General features: G+C 41.1%; 1 protein-coding gene and 1 long non-coding RNA gene across 2 annotated transcripts in view; one reads left to right on the top strand and one right to left on the bottom strand.

The window, feature by feature from the left end:
* The window catches only part of PIP4K2A (phosphatidylinositol-5-phosphate 4-kinase, type II, alpha), a 188,622-nt gene that overhangs the window by 143,919 nt on the left and 23,016 nt on the right, over window positions 1-21,687 (top strand). Inside the window, exons 7-8 of the mRNA XM_010860060.1 lie at window positions 5,592-5,738; window positions 10,389-10,427. Of these exons, the coding sequence (XP_010858362.1) occupies window positions 5,592-5,738; window positions 10,389-10,427 (186 nt within the window). The remainder of the gene's footprint in view (window positions 1-5,591; window positions 5,739-10,388; window positions 10,428-21,687) is intronic.
* The window catches only part of LOC105003007, an 18,913-nt gene continuing 7,675 nt past the window's right edge, over window positions 10,450-21,687 (bottom strand). The window contains exon 2 of the long non-coding RNA XR_827058.1: window positions 10,450-10,595. This is a non-coding gene — a long non-coding RNA (uncharacterized LOC105003007). The remainder of the gene's footprint in view (window positions 10,596-21,687) is intronic.

Genomic DNA, 21,687 nt, shown 5'->3' with positions numbered 1-21,687 from the left:
ATTTGATCTTTGTTTTCAGTTCAGTCGCTCAGTCGTGTCCGACTCTTTGCGACCCCATGAATCGCAGCATGTCAGGCCTCCCTGTCCATCACAAACTCCCGAAGTTCACTCAGACTAATGTCCGTCGAGTCAGTGATGCCATCCAGCCATCTCATTCTCTGTTGTCCCCTTCTCCTCCTGCCTCCAATCCCTCTCAGCATCAGAGTCTTTTCCAATGAGTCAACTCTTCTCATGAGGTGGCCAGAGTACTGGAGTTTCAGCTTTAGCATCATTCCTTCCAAAGAAATCCCAGGGCTGATCTCCTTCAGAATGGACTGGTTGGATCTCCTTGCAGTCCAAGGGACTCTCAAGAGTCTTCTCCAACACCACAGTTCAAAAGCATCAATTCTTCGGCGCTCAGCCTTCTTCACAGTCCAACTCTCACATCCATACATGACCACAGGAAAAACCATAGCCTTGACTAGACGGACCTTTGTTGGCAAAGTAATGTCTCTGCTTTTGAATATGCTATCTAGGTTGGTCATAACTTTCCTTCCAAGGAGTAAACGTCTTTTAATTTCATGGCTGCAGTCACCATCTGCAGTGATTTTGGAGCCCAAAAAAATAAAGTCTGACACTGTTTCCACTGTTTCCCCATCTATTTCCCATGAAGTGATGGGACCAGATGCCATGATCTTCCTTTTCTGAATGTTGAGCTTTAAGCCAACTTTTTCACTTTCCTCTTTCACTTTCATCAAGAGGCTTTTTAGTTCCTCTTCACTTTCTGCCATAAGGGTGGTGTCATCTGCATATCTGAGGTTATTGATATTTCTCCCGGCGATCTTGATGCCAGCTTGTGTTTCTTCCAGTCCAGCATTTCTCATGATGTACTCTGCATATAAATATTATTTTATTTAATCTTAAAGATAGAGGACTTGCAGAATATAATGTGTACATGTGTTTCTCCCTGGGGTGGGGGTAGGAGGGAAGCGCATCAGTGATTTCCTGTGTAGTAGTCAGGTGTCTTTCACATATTCGTCAGTACGGATAGTGGTATCCACGCTGATCCGGGCATTCCATGGCTCTGTACAGATTTGGATCAAAGGGACGTGTTCTGCCAGCGGGACTTTTAAAAGATAGGCCATGATGAGACTAAACTGAGCAGAACAGTACAAGGGGTGGGGTCCCGGGGGAGGGAGCCGAATGGCCAAACTGAAACCTGTGTGCCCCCCAGGGCAGGGGGCATGTCGCATGGGCCCTCAGATCACCTCTGCAGAGGCTCCCTCTGGGCAGACTTCACAGCACATCTGTGAGTCAGTTTGGAGCACAGAGCATACGGGCTGACACTGAGATTCCTTACCGGAGTTCTGAATGTCAGGAGTAACCATGATCACCGTCCTCTTCGGCAGGAGAGAGAGCAGCACAGAACACTGGCCTTGTTGGGGTGTGCTGACACCCTGCCACCTGTAACCCTCACCCTAACCTTCTTGGTAGGAGTTACGGTGCTTGTTTTCTAGAAAATGACATTGAAACACAGGATGGTTTAGTAAGCTGCCCAAGACCTCACAGCTGGTAAATGGAGGCACCGGGACGCCCCTGCATATCATCTCTCTGGCTCCAGAACCTACATCCTTCCTGCCGAACTTAAGCAGCTAGACTCCCCCAGCCTCCGTGCGGCCAAGGCCCAGCCAGCCGGCCCTCCTCAGAGGCACCAACCAATCCTTTTATTTCTTTACATCAGATGTGAGAAATCTTCTTTTCAGCCAAGAGCTCTTTACCACCTGTTTTGTATTAGCAAAACTCAAGTTTATTGTTTTTTGAAAGGCGAGAAATAGAAAAGTTTCCTCTGATCTGACTTCAGATTAAGAACAAGTTGGGGGTGAAACTCTACTCAGAAAAGGCCATCGTATTGAAATATGTAGCTCAGTTATGTAAGATTTTTTTTTTTAAGGGCAGAAGCATCTTTAAAATCTTCCAAACTTTGGGTGGCAAAAGTCAAACTCCTACACTGATGCTGTACTTCTTTTCTTTAATGATGAAAATTAAAGGCTTTAAAAAAAAGTCTTACGATGGCTTATTATTATCAGAGTTGATTATTGCAGTGTCTACCTCTAAAGTGTGTGACAGGGCATCCTGATTACTTTCTTTTATAAAAGTGCATTGTACAACTGAAAATTTTGAGGATTGTTTTTTTTTTTTTAAATGAAGGAGTTACCTTAAATGTCACCATTACCATGATGACTATTCTTCCAGCCATCTGTGGTAAACAGGAACAGTAAGTACAATTTTTACAACAGTAAGTACAATTCATGCTAAGTTATCCTAGCGATATCACATACATCAAAGGCATAAAAGAACCTTTTTAAAATTTTCTTTCCCCCTCGTTTTAAAGAAAGGAAAACCTAACTTTGGAAAGTACAGTGGGACCCAGTTTGTAAGGATGGTCTTTTGAAAAGTGTCTCCATCTGGTGGCCGTTTAGGGTATGGTCATTGAAGAGTGATGGACATACGTTGTGTTTTTGCAACTCTCTTGGAAGTGGTGTCAGTGCTGGGATTGACTTGTCCAGTGATGAATCCAGTGTGGGGCCAGAGAGTGTCCATCTGTCTGCAGAGCTTCACACCACTGCTCTGGTGGGCAATTTTTTATTTCTTTCACTGACATGAATTTTTTATTTAATGTCACTTGTAAATCTACAAAGTAAGCATTTTAACATATCCAAAAAGTATTAATTTTTTCATATTCTTTAAATTTTATTGAAGTAAAGTTGATTTACAATGTATTAACTTTTTATGTATAGCAAAGTGATTCACTGATACATATATATATATATTATGTGTATGTGTGTGTGTGTATATATATATGTAAAATCTTGAAACCAAGCCTCCTGTGTCTCCTGATTGGCAGGTGGATTCTTTCCCACTGGGCCACCAGGAAAGCCCATATATATGTATTTTTTCACATTCTTTTCCATTATAGTTTGTCACAGAATATCAAATATAGTTCCCTGTGCTATACAGCAGGACCTTGTGGTTTATCCGTCTTCTGTGTAATAGTTTGCATTTAGTAATCCCAAACCACTGTTCTTTGCTTCCTCCATCCGTCCCCCGCTCAGCAGCCTCAGGTCTGCTGTTTTGTAGATGACGTGTATTATATTTCACATCCACAAAGAAGCAGTATCATATGGAATTTGTCTTTCTCCTTCTGACTTACTTTGCTTACTTAGTATGATAATCTCGAGGTCCATCTATTTGCTGCGAGTGGCATTATTTCATTCTTTTTCATGACTGAGTAAATATTCCATTGCCATCTTCGTGCCACATCATCTTCGTCCGTTTATCTGTTGAGAGACATGTGGGTGGTGTCCATGCCTTGGCTGCTGTGAGCACAGGGGTGCGTGTACCTTGATGAATTATATAGTTTTGTCTTTGTCTGGATATACACACAATATGTAGTGGGACTGCTGGGTCACGTGCTGATTCTAGTTTTAGTTTCCTGAGGAACTTCCACACTGTTTCCCACAGTAACTTCACCAACTTACATTCCCACCAACAGTGCAGGCGGCTTCCCACAGCCTCTCTACCATTTGTTATTTGTAGATTTTTTAATGTGATGGCCACTCTGACCAACATGAGGTGGCACCTCAGTGTAGTTTTTTGATTTGCATTTCTCTAATAATTGTTTAGTAGCAAAAATGGCAGTGAATCTAACTAGGCTGATGTCAGATTAGTACTGTACTGAAAAACAATTTAAAAAAAACTGTGAAAGTCAGTTATATTCCAGTTGATCTTCACTTATCAAAGACCCGTTTGCAGAGCTGAACCTGGATGTATTATTTCCCAGGTCAGAGTTCTAAATTCGTCCTTCTATTTTTCCATATTATTTAAAGTACTTAGTAGTGTGTCTTAAAAATAATATTGCATCTTTAATAAGAATGGCTACAGGTAAAATGTTGTAAGTTACACAGAGAAACCAGTGTTGATACTACATAAAAGTTAGAAATCTAAGTAGAAAACTCTACTTCAAGAGAAGTTTTAAGTAGATTAAGTAGTACTTAATCATTTAAGTAGTGGAAATGATTTGTTGTTGTTCAGTCGCTCAGTCATGTCCGATGCATTGAGACCCCATGGACTGCAACGCACCAGGCTTCCCTGTCCTTCACCATCTCCTGAAGCTTGCTCAAACCTCATGTCCATGGAGTCGGTGATGCCATCCAACTAACTCATCCTCTGTCATCCCCGTCTACTCTGCCTTCAGTCTTTCCCAGCATCAGAGTCTTACATTAAAATGTTTTCCCAAAATAAGTGCAGTTATGTTAACAATAAAGTGAGATCAAGGATTTTCATGATAAGGCCTTGAGAGGTTGAAATAACATGTCTAAGAAAGGAAAGAAGAAATGTTCAAAAGTTTACATCACATTTATTATGCAGCGTTGTGAGTAAAAATTGCAAAAGTTTGTGCTCTTTACTGTTTTTCATTTTTTAAGGAAACACCCTTATGGCAGTTACGATTTATATTTAAACACACCTAGATTGGATGTTATGGGTTGTTTTTTAATGCTCTTTATACTTTAGGATGAAGGGCCTCTGGGGGGGGAGTCAGTGGTAAAGAATCAGTGGGATTCTTAAGAATACATGGGATCAGTTCCTGGGTCGGGAAGATCCCCTGGAGGAGGAAATGGCAATCTACTCCAGTATTCTTGCCTGGATGAAATTCCATGGACAGAGGAGCCTGGTGGGCTACAGTCCATGGGGTTGCAGAGTCAGAAATGACTGGGCACACACATACATACAATAATTTGTGATTTAAGCATCTTTTCATGTACCTGGTGGCCATCTGTGTTTTCTTTGGAGAAATGTCTACTTATGTGTTCTGTTTTTTTTTGATTGAGTTTATTTTGTTGAGTTGTATGTGCTATTTGTATATTTTAGAAATTAAGCCCTTGTCGATCGCATCGTTTGCAAATATTTTCTCCCATTCCATAGGTTGTGTTTTCATTTTGTTTATGGTTTCCTTGGCTGTGCAAAAAGCGTGTAAGTTGAATTAGCTCCCATTTGTTTTTATTTCTATTGCTCTGGGAGACTATCTGGTGGCAATTTAAACATTAGAGTCCCAATAAGAAACAGAAAACAGAGCCTGACTCTCCCAGCTTCTAACACTGAGCTCTCTCCACAATTTCCTCTGTAATCTCAACTTTAACACTATCAAAGGCATTGATTATAGTGGCCAGGTGATGCTGCCTGAACCTCGTAAAGTCATCATCAAGGCTTCTAGGAAGGAAGATGGAGACCCCAGGTCATGATTTCACTTTAAAGGAGTTATAGAAAGGACTAGTCACTTGTCCTCTCGCCTCGTGCCATTATATACAAATTAGTTGGGAATGTTAAGAAAAAAGTATCTCTGGAGATAGATTTTCTTATCTGTCTGCATGGTGCACTCAGACCTGGTCTTCAGGTGTATAAACATGGTCATTTTCTGTAAAGAAGACATTAATGGTTGTATAAGCCATTATCACTTTGTAAAACACCATAGGCAGAGGAGTTATTTTTTATCTGAACAAACAGCTTTTGACTGGATCATTTCCTCCCCCTCTTTTTCTTTCTTTCCTGTGCAGTATATAGTGGAATGTCATGGGATCACCCTTCTTCCCCAGTTCCTGGGCATGTACCGGCTTAATGTGGATGGAGTTGAAATATATGTGATTGTTACAAGAAATGTGTTCAGCCACCGTTTATCTGTATATAGGAAATACGACTTAAAGGTAAGATTTTTACTTTTTTGTTCATTAAGCTTGTTCATCCATGTTGTGTGTAACTGAGCAGGCTGTGCACTTAAGAGGCACCCAGAGCTCAAAGCACTGGGCAGCCAGCAGTGCACTTCGTGTTAAGTGAGGATCTGGTGGCTCAGACGGTAAAGCATCTACCTGTGATGCAGGAGACCTGGGTTTGATCCCTGGGTCGGGAAGATCCCCTGGAGAAGGAAATGGCAATCCACTCCAGTACTCTAGCCTGGAAAAATCTCCTGGCTGGAGGAACCTGGTAGGCTATAGTCGATGGGATTGCAAAGAATTGGACACAATTGAGCAACTTCATTTTCTTACTTTCTTATTGTACCTATGAGAGATACCACATCTAATCTATTGAGCTAGTATGTATGGAACACCAGCTATGTGCCAGGCCCTGCTTTTAAGTGCTGGGGACAGTATGATGAACAAAACAGACCAAATCTGCCCTCAACGAGCTGACATTCTGGTGGGCAAAGACAGATAAGTAAGTCACATGGTGTGCTAGGAACTGATGAATGCCATGAAGAGAAGAAAAGTCAGGAAGGATGGGGAAAGGATGCAGTTTGGAATCAGGAGGTGAGGGACAGGCTGTTTCAAAGATTTGGAGTGGGAGGTAGACCACTGGAAATTCTGACTGTGGAGTGAGGGGCGCTGACTTCTGAGGTCACTGATGTAGACAACATCCGGGTCAGAGGCTGGCGTACTACAACCTGCCTGCATGGCAAGTTCAACTTGGCCGTTTTTGTAAATAGCTTTATTGGAGTCCCACTATGCCTGTGGTTTCTCTATCATGTGTGGCTGCACTATAATAGCAGGGTTGAGTAGTTACCATAGAGACCATTTTGGACCGCAAAGCGCAAAACACTTACCCTCTGACCCTTTCCAGAAAACATCTGCCAACCTCTGGTCTTCATCAGTCAGTCTCAAATTTTTTGATCTCAGACTCCTCCACACTCTTAAAAGAGGACCCCCAAAAGCTGCATATGTAGGTTAATACTAATACTTACAATGTTAGAAATGAGAAACATTTTTTAACTTAGTTTTTTAAAATAGTAAAACTATTAATGTTAGCATATCTTTATGAAAAGTATCTTTCAAACCGAAACGTTTAGTGGGACAGGTGGCATTGTTTTACATCTTTGCAAATCTCTGTGATGTCTGCCTTGGTGAGAGAGCTGAAATGTCCTGTCTGCTTCTGCTATCATGTTACTTGAAGTGTATGAAAAAAATCAGACCTTACACAAATATGTAGCTGGAAAAAGGGAGGGGTTTTTAACTTTTTCAGAAATTTGTGGGTGTTTTTCTTGGATGGCACACCTAGACCTGACAAGTGGTAATTTCTCAAAGCTGAGTTACAGTGTGGAATCTGAAATCACATCAGTGAACTTTTTAAAACCCATCCATCTGCACGCATTGATCTGAGGGCATCATGCTTTCGTCATTTTGAACAATGGGTTTACCGAGTTATGAGCTCTTCCAAATACTCACACGTTTCATTAAACAGTATCAAGAAGCCACATTAATATCACCACCTGCCTCATTAGAAACGCCTTTATATATTGAGAAGCTGTCAAGCACAGAGTGGTGGATACAAGTTTTTAAAAGTTTTCATTTTCACTTGAAAGCTTAAATTTTACCAGTGGGTTTCCTGTGAAATGACAGCACAAAGCTGAGCCAGCAGCTTCGTTCCTCTTTGAGCAAGTGCCTGTCAGATGCCCAGAATGGAATAAACAGGTTCCAGTTGTCCTTTCATGTAGAAATGATTTCTGGAAAAAAGTAACTAGTTCAGCTCATAACTCAAAACCATCACCAAGATGACTGTCCTTAAACTTACCTGCTTTATAAACAAAAGAGCTTTGGGCATACTCCCTATGCAGAATATTGAGAAGGTACATCATCCAGCGTCAAGATTTAACAAAACAGATGCCATTGCTTCCTCAAGGATACTCATGTGTCGTATGACAAACTCAGTACTAATACCATTCGGTGCCACTGCTGGATCTGTGCTAACCTGCCAACGGTTTCCCCACCGTTGTTTTTGCAGTATCCATGTAAATGTCAAGGCAGAGACTGTCTCCACATTATTATAAAGACACTTTTGACTTTGCAGCATCCCTGGGTGCTCAACTATGCTTTGCGAAATGTTGGTCTAAGGGAGGGGAGATGTTCCGGGCTTATCTCTTACCTCTGGAGTCTGCTCTTACCTCCAAGTCGCAGCTGTTTTGTTCCCTGGAAATCCCAGCAACCCTCAGGGCTCTTTGGAACCCTCTCTCTCACAAGGCCCTCTGAAGTGTCACTAGCTCGTCCCGTTGAGTACTAGGTCTGTCTGTTGGTCTGACTCCCACGTCAGGAGCCCCATGTCCCAGTCTTACTACGCGTTAGCTGGGTGCGAGATGCTGAACCTGTAGGAGCCACAGTTCCTTCATCTGTAGAACAGAGATGGGTTTACCTCCCTTGCTGGGTTGAGAGGATTAGTGTAATATGTTTGTGTCACGTCCAGCAGAATGCATACAAGAAGAGGTAGATGAATTTTCATTCTCTTCCGTTCTACTAGTACGTTTCTTAAAGACAACTGTTTTGGGTCCCACTTTATCCCCCTGAAGTGCTTCAAAGAGTGCCTCATTCAAGCAGACATCTAGTCAGCGTATCTTGATGTAACTTACAGACTGGCTATTATGGTTTTAATTTAACCTTGGATGTCCTGGTTTCATCTCCCTTTTTAGCTTATAGAATAAACTCTGTTCTCACCAGTACTTGCCATCGTGAGTGGTGAGGGAACCTGGGCGCCTGGCATCATTTCATGGCTCAAACTCGTAGCTTTGACTGACTTCTCTAATTTTGTTTTTTTAATTCTGAATTAATTTAAATCTGGATGAGTTTTCCAGGCTAATGATCTGCATTTACATAGAGATGAAGCATCACTGAGAATCAGAAGCAGAGTAAATTATATTGTAAGGAGGGGGAAAAAAACACAAAGACTAAAAACTTGGTTAAAGATACAAAAATAATTTCCTCCCTTTGCCCATAGCATAGGAACTGCTCAAGTATTACAAATGCAGTACCCAGGTATTATAAGTATTTAATACTCGAGTATTCACCCCTTCCTTCTTTTAAAATAAAGGAACATTCTTTATTAACAGTCATTGTGTAAAGGAAGATATTGTGGCCTGAAATCAAGACCCTATAAAGGAAGGAAAACAAACCATTGCAAGTGACAGCTGCTGGGCTTGGCTGGCCACAGGGCTCTCCTTCACGGACAACTCACAGGGTTCATCCTCACTTGCTGGGGCAGCTTTGTGCTTCTCCAACGTGTCTTTAAGAAGCTTTGAGCAGCATCCAGGGCTGGCCCAGCAGGGTCTTTTAGATCCACCAGACCTGGGAACACTGAGCGTGGGGATGATGATGAACTGGCACGGGGGAGCCCCTGGCTCAGGCCTGGCCCCTTTCCCCTGTAGGAGGAGTGTCTCCATCTGTGAACGACAGGTGACACACACACCCTAACTAATGCCTGAGCTGCTTGAAGGCAAGATGGTCACAGAGTAAAAATGTTAAGAGTGGCCAATCTAGAAGCTACTTGAACATTTCCCAAGTCACATACACATTCTCTTAATGACTGGCTAATGCAAGTATTCCAGGCCAATAAATGTGTATTTAATAAACAGACAAGCAGCTTGTGCCACTGACCTCTGGTCATAGTTTGGGTGTCTGGTGCTGGGCTGTGATCCTTCCCCAGCCATTTACCCGGCAAACGTGGGCGCTGCTGCATGAGACACTGTGATGGCCACCAAGGAACACAGAGGAGGAATGCTCATTGTTGTTTAATATTACCAAAGTTAGGGACTTACTGGCCATTCATTTCCTAATCTTTCTTTTGCGTTAAGATCTTTCACAAACAGAGGACAGTCTCTGTTCTTAAACTCTACCCTAAAGCCCTACCACTCCATCAGCATCTAAGACAGACTTGGTCATGTTGGACAACACAGAACCAAGGGCATTATTTGAAAACCAGTGCAGCAGAGTAGAACTACTGCAACGAAAGCTGTGTTTTCTTCTACTTATACCTTTTGTGCTCACCCTAGAGGCACAAAAGGGTGTGAGTAAAAATGTGTTTGAAGGAACCTCCAACATGAAAGGGGCCAGAAAGGCCCACTGGATCTTAGGGTGAGTGAGGAAGTAAGGTCATCAGGAACCCTGAGCCAGAGAGATGGGCTGTCAGGGGCCAGGATGCCCCACCTACAGGACACAGTATGGGAGACAGGCCCTGGTGCCCAGTGGTCACTGCAGCCAAGTGATGGCCCACTGTACTTTGAAGACCCTCAAACCAACCATTTCTGGTGACGTAAGGAGGAAAGTGTGGTCTGACCCTGAGTTTAGAAAGGCATCGTTCACATGACTGTTGGGTTTTTCTTATTTCCACCAGGAGGACAGGAACCAGGGGAAAGACAGCACAGGTGATACCAAGAAGGAAAGGGTTGGAGCCAGAAACCCCTACAGAGGGTGCAGTGCCCACTCACTCAGGGAGGGGACAGAGCACAGTCAGCGCTCGGCGCTCTGCCCTGGGGTGTTTGCAGGTTTCACGTGAAGCCAGTGCCTCGCGTGTGCTTATTTTCATCATCTCTGTTTCAGGGCTCTACAGTGGCCAGGGAAGCAAGTGACAAAGAAAAGGTAAGTGCCTGGCGTCTCTCACCTTGGTCCTCGGCGTGGGGCCCAGCACCTCTTAGTTCTGTCTTCTCCTCCTCCCCTGAGCTTCTTGTTTCCCCTCAGCTATGGTGGGAAGCTCTTCGTCGATCTGAGGAACACTCTCCTCCAGTTCTCTCCCTCAGGTTAGCTGCCCTGTTGAACCATGAAGTATTTATTAGTTTGAAGTGTGGGTGAAACATTTCCCACAGCTGATCTTGAAAACACAGCCATCATCATGATCCAAACTAACAGGTACAGCTCAGCACCTGGGTCCTAGCCCCACTTTATGACTGACAGGCCAGGTGTGACCCTGAGTCCGTTTCCTTGCCTCCCTGAGCCCGTTTTCTCACCTGTAAAATGACGGTGTTGAGCTTCATAGTCACCTGTAAAATGTTGGCTTAATGGGCTTCAAACTCCTTTCCAACTATAAAATGTTAAGACCCATTAGAATATTTTTTGTGTATAAGGACTTAGGGACAGACAAGGAGACTCCTTACCTTTCTCTGAGACACTGGACTTTAGGTAATACTTGAACCACATTTTGTCGATTATGCAGGACTCTAGACAGATTCAACGGGAATCAGCTTAAGAATTTGGAAAGCGGCTTTCTGTGCATGAACCTAAGCGGCCTGAAATCGGGGCATGTTTACATGGACGGTGCCTCTGTTCTCAGCTATTCCTCATCATGCTGAGGCGCCTTTTCTTGACCAAACCTTTTGGAAGCTGGGCTCAAGGTTTTTGTTTCTAAATTCTTTCAGGCTGGTATCATTCAGTTTAGGTTTGAATTTTACAGATTTAAAAATCTTTTGCTTATTCATCTAGAAGTTTGTGAACATCTACAGTTACTGTCCTAGCTTAAGGGGCTAAAATAATGAACCACACAGACATGTCCAACAAAGCGACACACACGTTAAATAGGAACTGACCGTAGCAAGTGCTAAGTGCTTTGACAGGAAACACGTAGCAAGGGACCTAAATCTGGCTTGGTGGTCTTCTGGGAAGAGCTGATTGGAAACCTGAAGAACGGGTAGGAGTTAGATAGAGGAAGAGGAAGAAAGAGCAGTGTGAGCAAGGGCACACAGATGGGCAGCACTTGGTGCTCCTGCTGGAGGATGAGGTGAGGCCACCTTGCAGGACCATCTGGAGAGGCTGCTGAAATAACCCAGAATAGATGGTGGCCTGACCTGGGGTGGGAGAAGATAGAGAGAGATTTAGGAAGAAGAATCCACAGACCTCAGAGAGTGAACGAGGGAGGTGAATGGTGCCAGAGAGTGTATGTGGAGGGAGGGCGGGGTTAAGGCGACTCCCAGGTTTCTGGTTTGGACAGTGGGGTGGGTGGGAAAAGGGAGCAGATGGAGTAGTTGGAATTGTCATCTCAGCATCAGAACAGACGTCCAGTCGGCATAAGTAGCTGTAGAGAGGGCTTCAGCTGGGAAAGAGGGCTTCAGCTGGGAAAGGGGGCTTGGGAACCTCCTGGGAATGATGATCAGAGACAGGGCAGCGTTGATGAGGTCATGCAGGACTAGCCTAACATAAGAAAGGAGACACTCACTCAAGCCCAGGAAGTACAGGGAGTCCTGTACAAGATAAACCCAAGGAGGAACATGCCGAGACACATGGTAACCAAACCAACAAAGAGAAAATATTAAAAGCATCAAGGGAAAAGCAACAATTAACACCTAAGGGAACCCCCATAATGTTATCAGCTGATTTTTCAGGAGAAACTGCAGACCAGAAGGGATCCAGCAATGTTCTCATTCAGATTTGATAGAGAAATCAAAAACTTCACAGACAAGCAAAAACTAAGAGAAATTGGCACCACCAAATGGGCTTTACAGCAAATCTTAAAGGAATCTCTAGGCAGAAAAGAAAAAGCAACTAGAAAAGAAAATTATGAATGGGAAACCTCACTAGGAAAGGCAAACATAGGGTAAAGGTAGGAAATCACCCACACACAAATATGACGTCAAAATCAGCAACTATAGCAGAGAGGAGTACAATGCAGGATATTGGACACACACTAGAAATTAAGGGACAGGCAAGTTAAAACAATCTTGTATTTATATATAGACTGCTATATCAAAACTTCTGGAGACTGCAAACCAAAACTCTACACTAGATACACAAAAAAAGAAAAAGCAATCCAAACACAACATTAAAGATAGTCATCAAATCATAAGAGAAGTGAACAAATGGGGAAGGGAAGAACAAACACAAATCCAAAACTATTAACAAATTGAAAATAAGAACATACATATTACCTTAGGGACTTCCCCAGCAGTCCAGAGGTTAAGACTCCACCTTCCAATGCAGGGGACATGGGTTTGATCCCCAGTTGGGGAACTAAGGCCCACATGTTTCAGGGTGCAGCCAAAAATTAAAAATAGTAATAATTACCAAATGTAAATGGATTAAATGCTTCCACCAAAAGACATAGACTGGCTGAATGGATACAAAAACAATATCCATATATATGCTGTCTATAAGAGATGCACTTCAGATCTAGGAACACACAGAGACTGGAAGTAAGAATGGACAAAGGTATTTCATGCAAATGGAAATCAAAAAGAAAGGTAAAATAGTAATACTCATATCACATAAAATAGACTTTAAAGACTATCATCACAAGAGACAAGGAAAGATGCTACATAATGATCAAGGGATCAATCCAAGAAGAAGATATAACAATTGTAAATACATGTATACCCAACATAAGAGCACCTCAATATACGTAATAGCCATATAAGAGGAAACTGACAATAACACAGTAATACTAGACGACTTTAACACCCTATTCTCATCAATGGACAGACAGATCATCCAGACAGAAAATCAGTAAGGAAACACAGGCCTTAAATAACACATTAGACTTAATTGATATTTATAGGACATGCCATCTGAAAGCAGCAGAATACACTTTCTTTTCAAGTACACATGGAATATTCTCCAGGATAGATCACATCTTGGGCCACAAGTCAAGCCTTGGTAAAGCTAAAAAAATTGAAATCAGGTATCTTCTCTGATCGCAATGTTATGAGATTAGAAATCAAACACAGGCAAATAACTGTTAAAAAAAAACAAAACATATGAACACATGGAAGCTAAACAATATATTAGTAAACAACCAATGATCACTGAAGAAATCAAAGAGGAAATAAAAAAATACCTCTAGATAAATGACAACAAAAACGCCACAATCTAAAACCTACAGGATGCAGTGAAAGCAGTTCTAACAGGGAAGTTTATAGTAATTCAGTCTTGCCTCAGGAAACAAGAGAAATCTCAAACAACTTAACCTCTTACCTAAAACAATGAGAGAAAGAGGAACAAATAAAACCCAAAGTTAGTAGAAGGAAAGAAATCATAAAGATCAGAGCAGAAATAAAAACAATAGAAAAGATCAGTGAAACTAAAAGCTGGTTCTTTGAAAAGATAAACAAAATTGATAAACTTTAAGAAGAGAAAGGGAAAGGGCTCAAATCAATAAAACTAAAACTGAAAAAGGAGAAGTTATAACTGATACCACAGAAATACAAAGAATCATAAGAAATGAAAAGAATCATAGACAACTTATATGCCAATAAAATGGACAGCCTAAAGGAAATGGACAAATTCTTAGAAAGGTACAACTTTCAAGACTGAACCAGGAAGAAATAGAAAATATGAGCAGACCAGTCACAAGTACAAAAATTGAAACAAATTTTAAAACTTCCAACAAACTAAAATCCAGAGCCAAATAGCTTCACATACATTTAGAGAAGAGTTAACACTTATCTTTCTAAAACTCTTCCAGAAAATTGCATAAGGAACACTCCAAGTCCATTCTCTGAGGCCATCACTCTGATACCAAAACCAAATATGCCACAAAAAAAGAAAATTACAGGCCAGTATCACTGATGAACATAGATGCAAAAATACTCAACAGAATACTAAGCAAACCAAATCCAACCATACATTAAAAGGATCAGACACCATGATCAAGTGTGATTTATCCCAAGGATACAAAGATTCTTCAATATCTGCAAATCAATCGGTGTGATACACCACATTAAGAGACTGAAGGAGAAAACCATATGATCACCTCAATAGATGTAGAAAAAGCTGTTGACAAAATTCAGCAGCCATTTATGATTTTAAAATGGGCATTGAGGGAAATTAACATAATAAAGTCCATATACGACAAATTCTAATTTCTTCAAGAAAATTAGATACACCAAGAAGGGAACATTTCATGCAAAGATGGACACAATAAAGGACAGGCACTGTAGGGACCTAACAGAAGCAGAAGATATTAAGACGAGGTGGCAAGAATACATAGAAGAACTGTACAAAGAAGATCTTAATGACCCAGATAACCATGATGATGTGATCACTCACTTAGAGCCAGATATCCTGAATTGTGAAATCAAGAGGGCCTTAGGAAGCATCACTACAAACAAGCTAGTAGAGGTGATGGAATTCCAGCTGAGCTTTTTCAAATCCTGAAAGATGATGCTGTGAAAGTGCTGCACTCACTATGCCAGCAAATTTGGAAAACTCAGCAGTGGCCACAGGACTGGAAAAGGTCAGTTTTCATTCGAATCCCAAAGAAAGGCAATGCCAAAGAATGCTCAAACTACCACACAATTGCACTCATCTCACACGCTAGTAAAGTAGTGCTCAAAATTCTCCAAGCCAGCCTTCAGCAGTACGTGAACCGTGAACTTCCAAATGTTCAAGCGGGTTATAGAAAAGGCAGAGGAACCAGAGATCAAATTGCCGACATCTGTTGGATCATAGAAAAAGCAAGAGAGTTCCAGAAAAACATCTATCTCTGCTTTATTGACTATGCCAAAGCCTTTGACTGTGTGGATCACAACAAACGGTGGAAAATTATTAAAGAGATGGGAATACCAGACCACCTTACCTGCCTCCTGAGAAACCTGTATGCACATCAAGAAGCAGCCATTAGAACCGGACATGGAACAACGGACTGGTTCCAAATTGGGAAAGGAGTACGTCAAGGCTGTATATTGTCCCCCTGCTTATTTAACTTATATGCAGAGTATATCATGTAAAATGCCAGACTAGATGATGCAAAAGCTGCAATCAGGACTATAGGAAGAAATACCAATAATCTCAGATATTCAGATGATACCATCCTTATGGCAGAAAGTGAAGAAGAACTAAAGAGCCTCTTGATGAAAGTGAAAGAGGAGAGTGAAAAGCTGGCTTAAAACTCAACATTCAAAAAACTGAGATCATGGCATCTGGTCCTATCACTTCATGGCAAATAGATGGATAAATAATGGAAACATTGACAGACTTTATTTTCTTGAGCTCCAGAATCACTGCAGATGGTGACTGCAGTCATGAAATTAAAAGGTGCTTGCTCCTTGAAAGGAAAGCTATGGCCAACCTAGACAGCATATTAAAAGGCAGAGACATTACTTTACTGACAGATATCTGTAGAATCAAAGCTATGATTTTTCCAGTAGTCATGTATGGATGTGAAAGTTGGACCATAAAGAAAGCTAAGCACCAAAGAATTGATGCTTTTGAACTGTGGTGTTGGAGAAGACTCTTGAGAGTCCCCTGGACAGCAGAGATCAACCAGTCCATCCTGAAGGAAATCCGTCCTGAATATTCTTTGGAAGGACTGATGCTGAAGCTGAAACTCCAATACTTTGGTCACCAGATGTGAAGAACTGACTCATTGGAAAACACCCTGATGCTGGGAAAGATTGAAGGCAGGAGGAGAAGGGGATGAGGATGAGATGGTTGGATGGCATCACCAACTTGATGGACATGAGTTTGAGCAAGCTCTGGGAGTTGGTGATGGACAGCCCAGCATGCTGCAGTCCATGGTGTCGCAAAGAGTCAGACATGACCGAGCAACTGAACTGATGACAAACTCACAGCCAATACCATTCTCAGCAGTAAAAGCTGAAAGCATTCCCTCTAAGATCAAGAGCAAGACAAGGGTATCCACTGTTGCCACTTTTATTCAACACAGTTTGGAAGTCCTAGCCATAGCAATCAGAAGAAAAAATAATACAAGTAATCCAAATTGGAAAAAAAGTAAAACTGTCACTGTTTGCAGATGACATATTACAGGAAATCCTAAAGATGCTGCCAGAAAACTACTAGAGCTCATCAACGAATTCAGTCAAGTTGCAGGATACAAAAGTAATAACAGAAATCTCTTGCAATCCTATATACTGTCAACAAAAGAACAGAGTTTAAGGAAACAATCTCATTTACCATAACATCAAAGAGAATAAAATACCCAGGAATAAGCCTACCTAAGGAGGCAAAAGACCTGTAATTTGAAAACTATAAGACTGATGAAAGAAACCTAAGATGATACAAACAGGTATACCATATTCTTGGATTAGAACTCTTACAGGAAAACATAGGTAGAACACTCTGACATAAATTGTAGCAATATCTTTTTTGATCCACTTCCTAGAGTAATGATAATAACAAAAATGAAAATGGGACCTAATTAAACTTAAAAGCTTTTGCACAGTAAAGGAAACCATAAACAAAACAAAAAGACAACCCTCAGAATGGGAGGAAATACTTGCAAACAAAGCAACTGACAAGGATTAATCGCCAATGTATACAAACAGCTCATGCAGCTCTATTAAAAAGAAAAAAAAATCAAAAAATGGTTTCTCCAAAGAAGATATACAGAGATGACCAAAAAGAACATGATGAGATGCTCAACATCACTAATTAGCAGAGAAATGCAAATCAAAACTACAATGAAACATCACCTCACACCAGTCAGACTGGCCATCATCAAAAAGTCTATAAACAGTAAATGCTGGAGAGAGTGTATAGAGGAGGGAATCCTCCTGTACTGTTGCTGTGAATGTAAATTGGTTTAACCACTATGAACAAGGAACTTTATGCAGGTTCCTTAAAAAACTAAAAATAGAACTACCATATGATCCTGCAATCCCATTCCTGGGCATATATTCAGAGAAAACTGTAATTCGAAAAAATTCATGCACCCCAGTGTTCACTGTGGTGCTAGTTACAATAACGAAGATGGAATCAACCTAAATGTCCATCCACAGATGAAGATAAGGTAGATGTGGTACATATATACAGTGGAATGTTACTCAGCCATAAAAAGACCAAAATAATGCCATTTACAGCCATGTGGATGGACCTAGAGATTATGGTAAGTGAAGTCAGTCAGAAAGAAAAAGACAAATACCATATGTTATCACTCCTGTGGAATCTAGTTTTTTAAGTGATATAAATGAACTTATTTACAAAACAGAAACAGACTTACAGATTTCAGAAGTAAACTTGACAGTTACCAAAGGGGAAATATGGGGAGGGACTTATTAAAAAGTTTGGAATTAACATACACACAGTACTGTATATAAAATAGATAACTGTTAATAACAAGGACCTACAATATAGCACAGAGAACTACTCAATATTCTATGTGGGGAAAGAATCTGAAAAAGCATGAATATATTTATAACTGAATTACTGTGCCATAGTCCTGAAACCAACACAACATTGTAAACCAACTGTACTCCACTGAAGTTTTTGTTAGTAAATAAAAATGAAGTGAGGCAGAGAAAGGAAACGCTGGCTCCTTTGAGAGTTTACATTGTTACTGTGCACCAGTGACTCTATTTCCACACTTCCAGCCTCTGTGTAAATCACCCTGAAGGCACCAGCTTTGACCCAAAGCAGCAGAAATGACGGACTGTTGGCCTCCGTGTTGCTATGTAAACGTTTCTTCCAGGTGCTGAAGACTCAAGTGGGTGTTTAAGTTTTAGTCCGTGAGAAACTCGGAGACTCACTATTATTGGGATCTTCTGCTAGGAGAAAATAATCTGGGCTGTTTAAAGGACCACACACTAGCATTGAAAGAAGGCTTTCTCAGTATCATCAAAAGAAGCCGGCCCCCAAGTAAGCTATGGATGCGATGCCATGTGCTACACCTCAGGGACTGCTCTGCTTTGTTCCCTAGTCTCCTGTGACCACAGCCAGCGGTCTCCGCACCACCACCCCAATTTTGATCTCTTCAGGTTCTAGCTCCAAGGGCTTGCTTGGTCTACTCTGACAATAACCAGTGCCAAGAAAGACAGTTACGGCCAATGGGGTGATTGCCTCAGAATCCCAAATCCTAAAACAAGAACGCATGTGAAGGAAAGCCATGGTATTTGACATGGCCGTGACGGTTCATCGTCTGTCTGTCCCTCCCCATCTCTGCCTCTAGGACCACACGCTTCCCAGGCATCCCTGGCACTCACCACAGCCCCACTCCCTCTCTCAGCAGCCTTTTATTGGTGTAGGTTCCTGTGACAAGACAGGAAATCACAGAATGTGTTTAACAGAAACCCAGTTTTCTGAGGATGCTTCTTATCATACACTGAATGTATGCAAACTATTCCTCAAAACATCTCCCCAGAGGTGGACATCAGAGACAAGAGGGACCTTGACCGTCAGAGTCCGGTTCCCCCACCTCACGTGTGACAGATCCAAGACCCGGGAGCCTCTCTTCTCACACTGCATCACACAGCTGGTGGCAGAGGCAAAACCTTACCTGGGCGGGGGGTGGTGAGGGGTGTATTTTTTTCTATTAATCTCAGTATACTGGGATTTAGAAAGGTACTTAATAGTAACCAATGTTTGTTGAGCATATACTATATGCCAGACCTGTTTTCAATTTTACACAAATTTGGTCATGTCATCCTGATCACTACCTTTGAGATGGGGGCTATTGCTACTTCCTTTGTGTAAATGAAGTTACTTGACAGACAAGCTCTAACCTGTCCCACAGTTCTGACATGACAAAGCCAGGTTTCCAGTCTACAGTGCACATTCCTAACCTTCTAAATGTTTAGGGCTTCCTTAAAAAAAAAAAAAAAAAGAAAAAGGGATTTATTATCAAAAATTCATATTAATCCCATGAAGATGAACAAGGAGACATTCCACCACATTTCACTGACAAAAGCACATAACGCAAAACCATGTGGTGCTAAGACAATTCATTGAGTCTTGATTTAAAAGTTAGAAAAGTAATGAAATGACTTGAAACCATGTTGGCAAAAACAACCAATTCATATTTCCTCCATTTGAGACGTATAGTTACTTCTGTACATATAGTCTGTCTTACTGTATCTTACACTATATAAACATTAAGACTGTTTATACAACAGCCCCAAGGAAGACGTCAATGCTTTCTGCTCCTTTCTGGGCTTGGGGTTCCTGATAGCTCTTCCTCCAGGAGCAGCAGCTCCAAAATGCCATCCAGCCCCGCTTCTAGCTTATAGGCGCTCACTGGGAAAGGCTTAAAGACATGGGATGTGAAAGTAATTAAAATTGGTAATTGATGGAGACTGTGTGTGCTTTGACAAGAGAACATCATGCCTCTCTGATAAGGCAGTTTGTTTATAAAAGCTAGCAACAACCAAAGTAATATTTACTAAACTGTAATACATAAAGATAAATGAAATGAATCAATGGAGCTGAAGTCTTAAAACCTTTGGATTTTTAAACTCAAAAAAATTTTTATTTGCTTTCTTTTTTCTGTCAATTTTCAGGTTTTCTTTCCATGATCAGTAAATATTTTTGACTCTTCTGAACAGCATGCTCTTGCCTTTATAAATTATCAAAATAATCACTCATCTCTGGTTAGAAATAATTGGAAAAGGCTGAAAATATTTTCTACAGTCTAGCCTTTATAAATGAAATCAAATGGTTTGCAAGAATATTTTCATTGCAGTCATATAATCATTTTCTGAAAAATTGCAAAGAACAATTTTCATGGAGAATCTCCACTGACGTGGCTTAGTCATCTGGATTCCTAATTTTTCGTTCATTTGCATCATTGTAGTTGTTTTAATTTCCCATACTTTTCACTTGTTGATGACAAGTTTTCAAACTGTCATTTCAAATATTTCATGATATAGGTGCAGACAAGTCTCATCCCTACGATTTGAACCTGACATGTAATTAGTGTGATCTGCATTAGCATAATAATGAATATGGAACTGAAGGAAATAAAGAAGCTATTTTCCAACAATAATGGAATCAGTTTCATGGCAACAAGTATCAGAACATGCATGTACAGATGTCTTGAATTTTTTTTTTTAAAGCAGAATGGTGCTTTAAAAAAAAAAAAAACCCGTTGTCAGATTCTGACAGCTGCTATGACTTGTTTTATTCTTTAATTCTTTCCTTTATTAATGGAAGGGCATCTTCCATTCATGGCTCCAGCAGTTTTGCCCCCTCTAAATGAGACAGAAACGCGAATCTCCCTGGTGGTCCATCTTTTCACAGCTGCGCTGCAATTCCAGTGTGACATCAAATTAGTAATTATAGCTGAGCAGACTGCTTTTTACAAATGACAGTCTTAGCATGCTGCCAGCAAGCAAGCTACCCAGCAGGGAACCCGGACAAGTAAAAGAAAACATAACTGGACTCACTTGATTTCTGGGGGATTTGACCTGCCTCTTTAAAACGCCCATGTTCTTGAGAGAGTGAATGAGGCCTGGGGATTTACACAAATGTGCATTTTGTTCATCGTTCTGCACAGTTCTTCTCAAAACTCATGTCTGGTTTTATTAAGTAAAGCCAAGCCTGTGTAATGGAGTCATTGGGTCACAGTAAGAAGATTCCTTTTAACATCTAACCTTCTCCCTGGAACCTATTTGAAAGAAAACAGCTGCCCTGCAATTGGCATTTGTATAACTATATTGGCAATAATCACTGTTGACACCTTGATAATGGGCTACAAAAAGCCGCCTGGTCGATTCTTAGGAATTGTGAATTGTGCTAGCAATTAAGTGACTGTCACCATCTCTGACATTGTACCTATTATTGACTGAAGGTTCAGGAAAATTCATCATTAATACCCTCACACACACACACACACAAAAGCTTTCCTAAACCAGTTTTCAGCATTTCTTTTGTGATCTTTAACTTGTAACAAATTATAATTAATTACCACCTCCAGCTGGTTCTTTGGGATGAGTGAAAGGCAAGGTAACAAAGACAGTGAGCTCAGAGCAGAACAGGAGCAGCAGTGCGTTCTTCTGGGAATCTTCCTTTGCTATCAGTGAAAAAGCGCTTCCTTTTCCGTGTCAGTGAATGACCAGTTAAAGGGAGGTTGTCAAGGTTTTCAGGTCCTCAATTCAGCTAATGCTTTAACCTTCTGTAAAATTTCTTCTCTCTCCAGATGGAAGTGAATTATTTCCTTTGCCAGGGCTAGATACGTCTATCCCAG

The sequence above is a fragment of the Bison bison genome, unplaced genomic scaffold, assembly GCF_000754665.1.
Source record: "Bison bison bison isolate TAMUID 2011002044 unplaced genomic scaffold, Bison_UMD1.0 scf7180017864461, whole genome shotgun sequence".
In the NCBI taxonomy this organism is placed as follows: domain Eukaryota; kingdom Metazoa; phylum Chordata; class Mammalia; order Artiodactyla; family Bovidae; genus Bison; species Bison bison.
The sequence above is the reverse complement of the archived record's forward strand: the minus strand, read 5'-3'. Positions and strand labels throughout refer to the sequence as shown.